Source organism: Nymphaea colorata, chromosome 1, assembly GCF_008831285.2.
Source record: "Nymphaea colorata isolate Beijing-Zhang1983 chromosome 1, ASM883128v2, whole genome shotgun sequence".
Classification (NCBI taxonomy): Eukaryota; Viridiplantae; Streptophyta; class Magnoliopsida; order Nymphaeales; family Nymphaeaceae; genus Nymphaea; species Nymphaea colorata.
The window spans coordinates 487,421-502,142 of NC_045138.2; the positions used below are offsets into that span (position 1 = coordinate 487,421).

At 37.6% G+C, this 14,722-nt stretch overlaps 1 protein-coding gene across 1 annotated transcript in view; it reads left to right on the plus strand.

Annotated features, from left to right (window-relative positions):
* The first annotated feature begins 14,545 nt into the window (after window positions 1-14,545).
* Window positions 14,546-14,722, plus strand: part of LOC116245706 (transcription factor MYB77-like) — a 1,638-nt gene continuing 1,461 nt past the window's right edge. The window contains exon 1 of the mRNA XM_031617217.1: window positions 14,546-14,722. This exon is cut by the window's right edge and continues 30 nt beyond it. Coding sequence (XP_031473077.1) covers window positions 14,560-14,722 — 163 coding nt within the window. The 5' untranslated portion in view covers window positions 14,546-14,559.

A 14,722-nucleotide genomic window follows, 5' to 3' on the forward strand; every position in this document is an offset into this window, starting at 1 on the left:
ATAAAAGAGTAAAAAACTATAATAAATAAATTCTTTAACAAATTATAAAAATGTCCTTCCCTCTTTCAGGCAACTTTTTCTCTATTATCAAAAAGGTTTGGAGTTTCGAAATGGCTAAAGTTGAGAACACTTACGGAAAAAAGGCTTCCGGGATGCGCAGTACGCAGTAAAACTGACAGTCGTGAGGGCAAGCTGCAGGGCACTTGTAGTAAGAGGCGCTGCTTCTTCCCTCCCTTGCAGCGGGCAATCTTGAAGTGCTTCGCTTCTGCCACCATCTCCCATTCCACAGAGAAGATGATCACCAACAAACAAAGAGCAAGAGAACAATTTCTCATGTACGCCTTTGCCATGGCCGATTTTCTTTCTTTCCAAACTGTTATGTGTTGTTGAGTCCTAACAATGAAACCCAGTGCCCTTTTATAGGACTCCAGTTGATACCAAATGTCAAATCTTACGGTCCAAAAACACATGAATACAAACAAAAAGACCTAACATAAAAGTGGAAGGAGATATATAGCTACACCACTTGACTTGCTGGTCAAAACCCAATTTTTTAAGTTTTCCTTTTTTTTTTCCTTGCTCCTAAGTAGGGGTGAACACGAGCCGAGTCGAGCCCAAGTTCAGTCAGCTGAAGCTTGGCTCGAATAATGAAACATCGAGCTCGAGAAAAGCTCGACGGAAACATCTCTAGCTCGACTCGATAGTTCGACAAACTCGTTTGAAAAGAATTGATATTCATCGTTACTTGTTGAGCTCGAACTCCACACTATTAAGGCTCAACAAGTTCATTTGAATATAATTGATATTCATCGTTTCATGTTGAGATCGAATTCGACTCGATTAAAGCTCGACAAACTTGTAAACTCGTTTGAATATATTGACTTGATTAGGGCTTGAGCTCGACTAGGCAGTTATGTGTTGAGCTCGAACTCAACTCGATTATTTGAACATGTCGACTCATGAACTCGAACTTGACTCGTTAAGCAAATGACTCAGCTCAAACTAGTTCACGAGCTGTGTTTTAATGAGTTGAGTTCGAGTAGCTCGACTCATTGTTCACCCATACTCCTAAGTTCTAGAGCTGTGTCTGCACGAGGTGGTGAGATTTTCTTGTGCTTCAACTTGCATGCAATCAATATAAAGCTAATTAAGTATGGGTGGATACGAAATGCATTGGTTCCGCGATGCCTACTTATAAGGTGACTCAGATTCTGACTCAGATTCGATTAAGCAAACCAATCAAATTCAGATTCATCAGGTTATAAGTTCTTTACCATCCAAATTTTATAGGCATCTGATTTTAATGTATGCTAATTAACTTACGGATGTCAATAGATTGGATTGAAAGCCGGTATTTCATTATAGATTGCTTTAAAACAATCGGACATTGAAAAAGAACATTAACATTGGATTTAGGAAATTACATCATATTTGGATCTGAAAATGATGTCGGATAGAATTTGGAATTGGGTTTGAACCTAATTTAGGTTTAGTTTTATAAAAAATATCCCCTATCTACTACTACCCATATGGAATAAACATTTCTTCAAAGGCATTTTAAATCTGAATTCAAATCTGAATATGCAAACATTTGATTCATCAAATATGGTTAGACCAAAAGGGGACATCCGATCCAAATCTGGCCCACGGACATCCCTGCTGTGTTAGCACTTCGGAGCCGAATCGGATCCGTTTGCATCCCCAGTCATTGGTTGGACCACAAGAGTAAATCTAAGTATTTTTTATTTATTTTTTGATCAGGGATAAAGTTAGGCACTAAAATTGTTGACTGAGTTGAACCACTATGGAAGTCAGATGCCTTTTTCTTTGCTTCATTGTGCTGAGGTCGCAGTTGGGAGAATGCCAATAATCTTTATTGCTTACAAAAAGGAAAAAGATTGCTTGACAATAAAATAAATTTGTTTATGGCCATTATTTAAAGTACTTCATAAAAGTTACCGCCATAAGAAACTAAAGCTTTTGAGGCAGAATCTTTTTTTTTTTGGTATTAGAAATACAAATAATTTTCATGTAAATCATAATTATTTTCTTTTTTTCTAGAGGTAACAAATCATAAAACCTATATATGGCAGTGCTTCAAAAGGATTTGTGTTTTATTTTACTATGGACAAAAGTTCAAGAAGTTATTTATGCGGTCTGAGAACATTTTCTGTGCTGTTTGTGCCCCTTAGTTGATATGGACCTCAACTTGGACCTGCGTCCAGACTCGTCAAAGATTTGGATCACAATCCATGTTGCTTTATATCTCTGCTCGCTGGGCCTTGGCTTGGCAGGGCTGCAAATGGATCAGATATGGTATAAACCTGATCAAGGTCCTGATTCAACCAATTTCGATCATATTTTCTGTGCTGTTTATGCTCCTTAGTTGATATGGACCTCAACTTGGACCTGCGTCCCAACTCGTCAAAGATTTGGATCACAATCCATGTTGCTTTATGTCTGCTCTCTCTGGGCCTTGACTTGGTAGGGCTGCAAATGGATCGGGTTTGGTATAAAACTGATCCAGGTCCAGATTCAACCAGTTTTGATAATATTTTCTTTGATGTTTATGCCCCTTAGTTCAGGGGCGGAGCCAAGATTTCGTTTAGGGACGGGCCAAAAAATACAACTTAAAATTTGGGTAGGGCCAAAATGAATCTAAATAAAAAAATACATTGAACAACTAAATTTTTTTTATTTTTTGAATGTAAATTTTTTTTTTTGAGCTACTTAGGGGCGGGCCACGGCCTAGGCGGGCCCTCCCCTCCCTCCGCCCCTGCCTTAGTTGATATGGACCTCAACTTGGACTTGCGTCCCACTCGTCAAATATTTGGATCACAATCCATTTTGCTTTATATCTCTGCTCTCTGGGCCTTGACTTGGAGGGCTTCAAATGGATTAGATACGGTACAAACCTGATCCAGTTCTCGATCCAAGCAGCCAAGCTGTCCGCATCCCTAAGAGGTCGTTTGATTGTGTTGGAACACGGCGGAACAGAACAGACACGTTCTGTTTTGACAAAATTGACACAAACGTCGGACAGAGAACAGTAAAGACAGAACAGACAGAGAACGAAGGGTATAAATAGGAGAGACGTTCGTGCGCGTTCCGTCGTTTACCACGGAACAGCACATCGAGGAACGCAGACTCTCCCCGTCCCCGAGCTCCTCTTGCCTCGCCCTTTCTCTTTCTTTCCCTCTCTCCTTCTCCTTCGTCTCCGCCCGACCTGCTCATTCTCTTCTGTCCGTCTCCTCCCGAGCTTCCCCTTCTCCTCCATCTCTGCCCCCGTCTCTGCCCCTTCTTCTCTGTCTCCGCCCCGAGCTGCCCCTTCTCTTCGTCTCCACCCGGTCGCTGCCCTAGCCCTTTCTCTTTCTATCCTTCTCCTTCGTCTCCGCCCCCTCGCCCTTTCTCTTTCTCATCCTGAAAATCTATTGCATCTTCACCAGCAGATCCTCCTCACCATCGCGGTGTGTGCCCTTCCATCTTTTTTTCTGTTCTTGAAGATTCCCACACACTTGCAATCCATCAGACTAATATCTTATTGATATTATGGAAATGAAAAAATTGTAAATGGTCTGCCAAATAACATGGTCCCGTGCCTGGCCAAGGGGCAGTAACTACAAGTGGACGGAAGAAGAGAGTAACTACAGTCTACAGGTATGCTCCTGAGCTTTTCCCCTTTCCATTTTGGAAGTAATGCATTTAAACTCGAAATGCTAGTCATATTGTTTGACACTGATGCTATCCCAAATTTGAATGCAGGTGATATGATAGTTGGACCAACCAAAACTCCTTTCATGGACTAGATATCGACAGGCTTGACACAGTATTACCCAATTTTATGTTCTATGCCTAGAACGATCTTGCATGCCAAACGTTTGGCAAAATGTTTGAGAGAGAAATGCCAAACAAATGAATGAATGGCATTTGCTCTTGAAGTCGCTTTGAGGTCAGAGTAGCCTTGAGTTTGTAAGTATGGCATGGGCACAAACAAATGAATGGGATCTTATGTTAATCATGTTATTCTGAAACTGATTTTCAGGTATTTTCTCTTCATTAAGATCGATCAATCTAAATGTGCACATGAATTTAGTTTAGAGAGAATGGAAAAGTCATAAAGAATTTGTGAATATGGTTATAACATGCGGCCCACAGGAGCAATGTGAATGGCTTCACAACTGTTCGTGTAGCTTCTTCACCTGCAGAACTTGGGAACCGATACTAGGATCTCCAAACACAAAAACAGAAAAAAAGAACCTAATGTGTTAGGAGCCTTGAAAGTTATGACAAATGTGGACTGTCAAAATTTGAAGCCCATATGGAAACCTCCATGTTTTCAATATCAGGTGAGATAGGAACATGGATAATCTGTATTGTCTCTAGCCTCTAGGCCATTTGAAGAACTCTCTCCCTCTCTCTCTCTTTCTCTCTCTCTCTCTCTCTCTCTCTCTCGTCAAAATCTGAAACCAGTCTGGGTCTATCTTGGGCCCAACCTGACTCGCATTCCATATGTACAACTGTGTTTTATGTGCTCCGAAGTTACAGTAACATTGAAATTTAGACATGACGGCAGAAACATTTAAAAACCAATAAGCTTTGACAACATTGCCACATGACTGAGACATCATATACTACAAGTTTAATGCACACAATTGTCGGAGTCACTCTGTTCATCTGAGTTTGACGAATCTCTACATTTCAAGTACTACGTGAGTCTGTGATCTTAGCTGCTAGAGAAGAATGCGTAACCTATCGCCTATACACAATGCCCAATAACAAGAGAAAGAGCGAGAGAGGAAACAGACAGCCTTGGTTGCTTACCATTTGTCGTCATGAAGGCGGAGCCTTTTCTGCGGTGCTTTATTGAAGAACATAAGAGCAAGAAAAAAAAAAGAAGGAAATTGTAATGTTGCCTACTCTTGTCTCTATTTGTCCCAATCACATATCATAGACGAAATTTCATTTTTTATAATGATTATAAAATTTGTGGAGTGTAGTGATTATTTGGTCCTAATTGGAGATATATTATCAAATTTGTTTACTTGAATTCGGGTTTGAATATAATCTCATATTGTATCGGAACCATTGACATCCTTCTTAAACCCAAAGCGCTTCACGAGAAAATTTCTCTTAAAACAAACGTCAGACAGGACGGACAGAACAGATAGAACAGACGTATGCGAAACAAACGCTGGACAAAATGAACATTGTGTTCTGTTCCTAAAATCATCAAACGGTGGACAAGGAACACCATTATTCATGAGGACAGGACAGTAGTGTAATGGACAGGACGTCCTGTCCGTCCTGTCCCAGTGGACAGCAATCAAACAACCTCTAAGGACCAGTTTGACACCAAGATCACTGTAGGTGTGTTATAAATCTGTCACAAATATTCAGACAGATTTATGGTAAAATTTATTCAGGTAGTCTACGAATATATCTAATATTTAGAAAAAATTCATGAAACAATCACACATTGTCCCTCACGCCAAACAGCCTCTACGGGATCCATTTGCAGACAAAAATAAAACGCATACGTAGAATTGGATTGGAGGATACACATGTATTTCTGATTTTATATATATATATATATATATATATATATATATATATATATATATAAAGCTAACCGAGTTGACTAATGTTGTTTAAGTTGAAATATACACATCAGTCCAAAGCTGATGGAAATGATGCCAATGACGTAATGAACTTTGATACGTTAGACAAAAAAAAAAGTGAAGGAAAAATGTTGAAACGTGAATAGAGATTTACTTAAATCCTATGTACGCCCTTGTGAATAGATTATCCTTGGTTGCCTTATACAAGATCCTTGTTCTTTGATTAAAATAATATAAAGAGGGCAATTCTTCATTTTTTTTACAGAAGAAAAGGATCTTTCCAGAAAATTCCATTTAGGGACATGACTTTTTGGTCATAATTGGTCTCAAACAAAATTCATGTTCACAAAGTATGTTGTTTATTATGGTCTTTCACCTACGACGACCGCACCACGTGATGACATGTGGGAAAACTATACCATGTGCCGTTAGGTGGTCGGACCATCGTAGGTGGAAGGGCAAAACACCCAAGTCTTGTTCTTACTTTTATGATTTCTTAAATCTCAAATTTATTGATGTGGTCAAATAATGACCCAGCTTTCCCATTATCCCCTGACTCCGGTTAACATATGAGATCTGTTACATTATCATCAAAAGTTTGGCTAATATTAGGCTGAAGCATCTAATTTTTTTCTTGGCAATTGCTTCAGCCTTTCATGTTAAAAGTGAGGAAGTTTCCAACTGGTATTGACGATATATATGAATCATGAATGCAGCAGTCGAGAAAGCCACAATGGCCCCAAGCAGAGCCTCACATCTTGTTCTTACGATGGGAAATTCTCGTGACATTTTTAAATTTGTTTCAAGATTTTTGGAAAAAAGTGTGTCGTTGTGAAATGATACAAAAGTTAAAATGATAAGAGAGTTGAAAAATTGCTGAGAAAGAACAAAAAGCTTATTGTCGCTTTACTATGGAAGATCATAAAGCATGATCTTTTTCACTATGGAATTATTTTAATCTCCAAAAGTTTGACGACAAAATCCCACAGTTGTTCTAACAGCAATGACTGAATTCATGACTAAGCATCAAATTTCATTATGTTCCAAAGCCAGCCCTTGTCAACATGAGGTGAAACGGACCACATGGTACCTGGACAGTGTGGTCCGGCACAGTTGAGACCAACTACAGCATGTGAGCTTGCGTCCACCTGGCCAATCGGAGATCGCCAAGTGTCTACGTGCCTACACCGGAGTAGATTGGCCAGCTACTTGATAATTGGTATCTACAGTCGTATTGGCTCATTGTTTGACTCATATTGATCAAACCCACCTGCTGGGCTTTGGGGAACAGTTTCTCGAATCGATTCGGAAACCGATTTTGACAACATTGGTAAAATACCAGTAAAATTAATCCGCGCAATCGGACGATCTCTAACGACTATGTCTACATGGCTCTGTCACGAGAGTAGTACATTATCATCAAAAGTTTGGCTAATATTAGGAAAATAAAAATGTGGAGCCCGTTTTTTGAACTTAAGTCTAAAATTTGGGTCCCTAGGTGGAAATTTCCTGATCATTCTCTTGAACATATTTCTTCGCTGAGCCATGCCTAGATTTTGGTCATTTTCATTTCTTTGATCATAATTTGGTTTCCTTGATTTCTAGATCTCTGCCTTTTCTTTTTTCATTATTTGCATTCCAAATCCTTGGATCATGATGACTCCAAATATTCCCCCACATCTTTTGAATGAAGGACCAATGCTTGACCCTTGTTATGATGGGTAATGAACAGTAGCCAATGCAAGCATTAGTCATGCATGTATGCATGTAAGTATACATATAAATATGTGCATACATGCATATACACAGACATAAAAGTTCCACAGTCACAAAAAGCATGTTTTTTTTTTCAAAAAAATATGAAAAAACTGATAAATTAAAAAAATGTTAAAAACAAAAAAAATGTGTTTTAATACATTTTAATGTGTTTTTTCACCTTTTCATTTTTTTAATGCCAAACAGTTTTTTCTTTTTTCATTTTTTATTTTTTATTTGTGGATATCTACTTATCTTTTGATGTTTGTGTTCTTAGTTTCTCACCTTTTTTTAATTTTTAATTTATTTTTATTTTTTATTTTTTAAAAAGTTTAGCGGACATTTTTCCTTTTTTTTTTTAAGTTCACCATATTATACTCAAGAAAAAACCTCACTGTTGAATGTGACTATACAGAAAAATTATCCTCATTTAACCTGACTCAAAACTGACTTGAGGATGGTAGATAAGCCCTCTAGTAGACAAAAGGTTGTCTTGGGCTGTGGGTTGCAATCCTCTCACTTACTCAAAATAAACCTTCCGATTGGCTTCAATTTGTGTTAAAAAAAAGTTATCGACTAGCGTAACAAATAATATGACACAGAAGTATATAAGTAGATCCTTGAAACTAAAAAAGAAAAAAAAACTTCAACAGGATCCAATTTTAACTCCAATATGATCTCACACTTTTGTGGTCTTGGGTAGATGTGTACCAACCCTCTCCTGCTTGAAAGAAGTGACTTCATGAAGCTTCAAGTCTGTAAATGGCCATTGACAGCTCAAGCACTTGCAGTTTAAAAAGATTTGGGTGGTGAAACTGAAACCACAACATTCAGTTCTTAATTCCAACTAATGCCCAAAAGCAAATGTTGTATGCTTTCAAATTAATGCATTCCTTCTATTGGATGAGAGTGAACATGCATTCCTGTGAAACATCTATTCATGTCAAGTTCTTGAAATAAAAAGGGTAACATTCTTTGCCACTAATGCTAATTTCCTTAATTGCGGGTTGGTTCTAATCGACCATACATTCATTAATTGGCACCTTCATTAATTTGGACATCCTATATGGGGGATTAGGTAGCTTCAGCTACTCGTAAGGCCGGCCAAGAAACAAAAAGCTATCTGCAAAGTAATTTCTCCTTATGAAAAGTTGCTTTTGCTTTTGCATTTTCTTTCTTAGAAATTTTTATTTGTTGATAGGAACCGACAAGTTCATCTTTAACTGGTACTATCTCGAATTTAAGCCAAATGTACTCTCTCTCTCTCTCTCTTATAGATATATATATATATCTGTCAAATGCAGAACAGTCGCCAGATAACCAAAATTTGAAAACTTACTACTGAATAGACTAAAATAGTTGCTAAGGCCTTGATAAACCATAGGCCTGCCAGGAAATACATATGCTAATGGGAATATAGTAATTATTTGTTAGCATCAAGTTTTTAAATTTTGTTCTAATGAAGCGTGTTATAGGAAGCTACCCATTTGCAGCCGTAAAGCTTAACAAGCTTTGTCAGCTTAATTACTTCGTCCCATTCACTGGGTTTGCTTGGTCAACGAAGCCGATCTAGCACGAAATGGGCTAAGCCAAGAATTATTCCATACAAACACACAATAAAAGATTGTGTCCCCGTCAAGAATTAAAAGCCAATCGACCAAATTTTCAATTACCACTGACGTATTGACTTACTTTTAAAGCCAAAACCTTCAGATTTTCCACAAGGTGCAACCGATCGTCCTTTCCGTCTGTTCATACCCAATGAGAAAGAGAATTGAAGAATATATTAATCTTTTAACGGTTTCTCAATAACAGAAGAAAGTCTTTTATATATATATATATATAGGACATCAAATCTGAGCCATCCGATCCTAGATCGGATGGCCCAGGCATCCCTTCCTCTCTCCCCACTCTTATTGCAACCGGAGCCCCGGCAGCTCTGCTCCTGGCAAGAGCAGAGCTGCCGGGGCTCCGGTTGCCTCTGCCCATCGCCGGGTGGTGGTTATCCGGACAATACGGCAGGGGGAGCAGCGGAGCTCATTGCCGGTTGGAGAGGAAGAGAGAAAAAAGAAGTCAAGAGTTCAGAGAAGAAGGGAGGGAGAAATTTGGACCGTCTGTTGTAAAATCGAACAGTCCAAAAATATATATATATATATATATATATATATATATATATATATATATATATATAGATCGAGTTTTCTCCGTTCACGAGCAAAAGAAAAATGGGGGAGACGCAACTGCATGCGCATAAAAAACTATTTAATTAGATAGACAGTTTAACTACGTACCAATATAAAAGTAACAAGGTGAAGGAACAAAGAGGAAAATAGTAATAAAAAAGCTCACGCTTCATATCTACATGCATACTTGTCCTCTAAGCCATGCCTTGAGTTGGTGTTTTTTTTATGCAAAGACACATACGTCATCGGTTCATACATCCAAACCACCCTGAATATGATTTTTTTCTTTTTTTTGGGCGCAAGAGGATGCATCTAGTTAAACAATCCAGATTGCTGATACTTAAATAATTTATTCGAGAGTTAGATTAGAATCCGTAACAAATTTTGTTTTTTCTTTTTGAAAATGGGAGAGAGCTAATATTGAAGTACCATGTAGCATGTGATCTAGAGAAAGATTAATGCATGAATTAAATTTGTCAACTTTCTTGTTTATGGTGTCAAGAAGGTTGAGTAATTAGGAGTAATTAGGTAGCCAAAATGCGAGCCGATGCTTGATTTGTTCCACGAAGACCTCACTAGCGTGTTTTTAATTTGCAGCTTATATATGTTTCTGAATTTGATAAGAATCAACCAGCAAAGGTGAGCAAAGAATTTTATGTCACTTCAAAACCAACGGGCACGTATAATAAAATCAAGTGACTTGAAAAATATATTTATATGTCAAAAACATGGTTTATATATATATATATATATGAATTTTTTTGGGAAGAATGGTAGTTAAATAGATAGAAGAAATGATATTATTATATCTAACTAATTAACAAGGCTGAAGTACACGGTAGAACTAACATAAATAACATCCAGTATTCTTTTGTCAACAAAGCTAATATAAAAATGTTATGAACTGATGCATGAACTATTTATTTGGCTGAAACTTTTAATGAATACGACAGGAAGATTTAATATGAACATCTAATTTCTAAAGGGCCAAACGAACACTAGGGACAAAGTTATTTTCTCTAACTAACAGGCTTCGATGTCAATATTCTTAAGAGAGACGTCGGGTTGGTGATATATTAAAATATTAGTTCCGGTGGGGAAGACAACGAATTCTTTTTAATAACTTTTGGCTAATAATTCGTTATTTCTGGCAAAGGATTCAGGATCAGATTAATATTTCCACATGGCTTATCTGTACTATCATATATGATGAAAAATTACAATAAGAAATCAGTTTTTTTTTCACTATGTTATGTTGCAGAAATGCGTGTGCGTGTGTGTGTGTATTTATGCATGTAATATGAATAATTGGTAGTTCACAGATCACTAGATCAGGGAAAAAAACCAGACCAGTAAAAACTGATTGCTAAAATATTTTTGTTGTATGGCCTAACCATATAGATATGATCTTAATAATGTTTTAGGAAAAATCGTACACTAAGTCCAATTTTTTTTTTAATTAATATGTCTTTCTAGTAACAATAAAAAATAAACGGTTCTTATGACACCAAATTTTTAATAGTAGAAAAATATATAAGTGTTTTTTGTTAAAAACAACTTGAATTAAAAGACTTTTATGTTGAATTAGTATTTACAAATATAGTTGAATGTCCATATTTTGTTTAAATTTATTTTCTACAAACGACCTCTTAGAGGGCATTTAGAATGAACCGAGTCAGTCAAACCAGCGTAGGAATTATATATCATGGGTTTGGTCACCTTTCATAGACCAAATGACATCTACAACTAGACAACCGCCAAATGGTATTTGGCCACTACTCTTATAAATATAAATAAATACATCGAAACTTTTATACAGTGCTATAAAGAAAAGAAAGACTCAATTTGTACCATTGTTGCATGCATGATAAATCAACTAATATAAGAAACCATGGATCTATTTGGACACTAGAACTATTGTTCTATTAATTTTTCTCAATTTTTTGGGCAGATTCACTGAACATTCACAATGAGTCCTACTGCCAAACTACCCCTTAGGGTATGCTCGTAACACCAGAACAGTGTTTTATAGGACGCAAGTGACAGACAAAGAACAGCGAATCAAACACTCTCTAATCCATCTATTCATCTTCACATTTTTTTTACCAATTGGAGTGTATTATTTTCCTTTTGACTGGTTCAAGACAAATTAGCAAAATCAAAATACTCACAGGCAGAACCGCGCAAGATTTGGCAGTGATCGATGCACAATGGTTATGCATTGAATGCACTAACAAACCCTCAACACTCATACCAGAAAGAATAAAAAAAAATGAACAACACGTATTTAGTTAAGACTTGTGAAAAAAGGCAGAGTTTGATTTCGTGGGGCATAAAATAACCATATCTTAGAGCAAAGAATAACCATATTTTATCCATTTCTGTTTGATTTGTTCTCCTTTCCATATCACTTGTAGCTTCTGTCTTTCTTTGACTCCTTATTGGAAGAAATCAGAAGAACATAGACAAATGCAACCTGGCTAGTTGGTTTCTAGAGATGTCAATGGATCGGGTTGGATCAAAAATCTGATATGAGTTCATTTTGTCATGATTTTTGAGATTAAGTACGTTAAATGTGAGGGATTCATAAACCTAGCTAGGTAAATTGACTTAAAGCAATTTTGTTGTAGTTGAAACCCATTTGATCGAAACAAAAATGAGCGCGAAGATGTAATAGAGAATTTTATATTAATAGGCAACACTTAAGAGGGTACAGTGGGCATTTGGACCCAAACATCCACCTTCGTGTTCGACCCCTTACGCAAGACTATGTCATAGGTACTTCTATCTTTTCATTTTTGCCTCCAAGGATGTTTCTCTGTTTCTGAAGGGCATTTTGGTCATTTTGAACCATGAGCATGCATGTTCGTATTGGGGGCCAAACATATAACCAATTACAAGATACTAATAGATGGGCACATTGTTCATGACTCTAATGTGAATTGGATTCCAACCATTCCTTGTGCGACACATCTAGCACATTGCATGTTCGGTGGCCAAGCATGCACACATGCTCGGCCCGTCGGAGGGGTAATTTGACCATTTATGGAAGAAATAAGAAAAGAAATTATTGATTTTCTTCTTTACCCTTCAAGGAGGAGGCTTTTCTTCTTACAGACTGGGGACTTTCTGGTGATTTCAGTTTACTCTAAGTTCTACAATGTCAAAAGAGGTGACCATAAGGTGAAACAGGTTAGACCACTGTCAAATGTGAATCCAGATCCAACTATACAAAAGATCCAATTAATTCTCTGGATCCAGGAATGGTAACAATTGGATCCAATTCCGATCCACCCACCACCCCAAATGGCTTGCTGGAAGCAACTTTATAGAGAAACTGACTTCCTTTTAGAGACCAAGCATGCAATTAAATCCCTTTTGGATGCATATTTAAAGGCAAGGCAAACTGACCAAGGGAACTTATTTGGGATGGCCCAGCTGGGCTGCAGTCCAAATCAAGGCTACTTAATGTGGTTGGTCTACACATGCAACTTGGTTAAAGTTATTCCAAGTGCAATTTCTTGTAGCTTTAGGGTTCATCAAAATGACTACATTTGATGTGATATGCTGGCTCTTACCAAGTGCTTCTGTTTGGTCCCACTTTGTTTCAAGCTCCCTTTTGATCTTGATCTCGTCAATTTTCTGCTTAATTAAATACATTTTTTACTAAGCTTCAAATAAATTTGAAGTCATAATCAATGGTTAACTTGAAATGACTGCCAAACTTCAGTGGTTAAGCCACCTTACTTGAACAAGCTGTAAGTTTAATAGCCCATAGAGTAATTGCCTGTGTGCCTTAATTAGTCAAATCAATTCAGTTTAATTAAGTTGAGTTGAGTCTTTCTTGTCTACACTACTGGCCCCTCCCAATCTCCATTTGGTGTGGGACCCAATGTCCCAACTAGCGTTAGGAGTCATTCACCCAGAGTGGCTTTGGGTCTAGGTCCATAATCAGATGAGAATCTTGAGATGGTATCAGCTAAAATGAACTTTTCATCATGACTAGTTCATAAAAAGTAGTAGACTGCCAGTTTATCTTCTATTTATTTATCTTTGGTGGGTAGGCAGGTAGTAGACTGCCAGTTTTCATTTCGAGTCCTCAGGACATCAACTTTTTATGTTATAAAAGGAGAGCAAAGCAAACCTGGTATTCTAGGAAGATGGGAAAAATGGTAGGGATTTCATGTTTCTTGTTGGGCGGTTTGATGAAATACTACACCTGCTCACCCAACATACAAAACTTCAATTTTTTTGTTCTAGTTTAAATCAGTAAAAAATGGGTTTAAACTCATGGATCCAAACAATTTACATCTTTATATGAGGTGGGCAGCAAATGCATAACTCAAGGGTCGGATGTGGACTGAGATTTACCACGTATGTCTCCTTTTTACCTGATGACCAAACCACTGTAAAGCAACTAATCTTCCACCCCTTGAAAAGAATTTAGAATAGAATGTCTCATCTTATATATAAGGTTAAAGGACAGAGATTATCTAGGGTGAATAGAACAAGATTATAAGGTACAAAGTCCTAATAAGCTTCAACGTTCTGGTGCAGGAAAACTTAAGAGAAAGGGAAGAGAAAGAGGATCTGTTAGTTGGTCATTCTATTGAACAGCCATAATGGTCTGATGACCAACATAGACCACTTAGTAATGTGGTTGTTGCAATACTGTGTAGACATCAATATCTAAATATGGATTATATGAGAAGTCAAGGATCATTTTGGTCATTGGCCCAACTAATAAAGAAGACCAATTTGTCCAAAATTGCTAGAGAGGGAGAATATTGTTAAGGAAGTTAGGGAATTGGTAAGTTTGATGGGGAATTTGTAACGAATGGATTACACGCAAGTCCCTGCACCTTCATATCGTGCAGAACCAACAAAAGTGACCCCTAAACTACACTAACGTGACCTCTCTCTTTCTCTCTCTCTAACTTCTATAAGTAAGAGGAAGATACCGAGAGAGATGAAGAATTGAGGAGTCATTGAGGTCGTCAAGGATGGATGAGGCAAGTGGTGGCGCTTCAGTCACCACCACCGGCACCGGCACCACCGCCACCAACGTCGACGAGGCAAAGACATGTCCCCGCGGCCACTGGCGGCCAGGAGAGGACGAAAAGCTCCGACAGCTCGTGGAGCAATGCGGCCCTCAGAATTGGAATT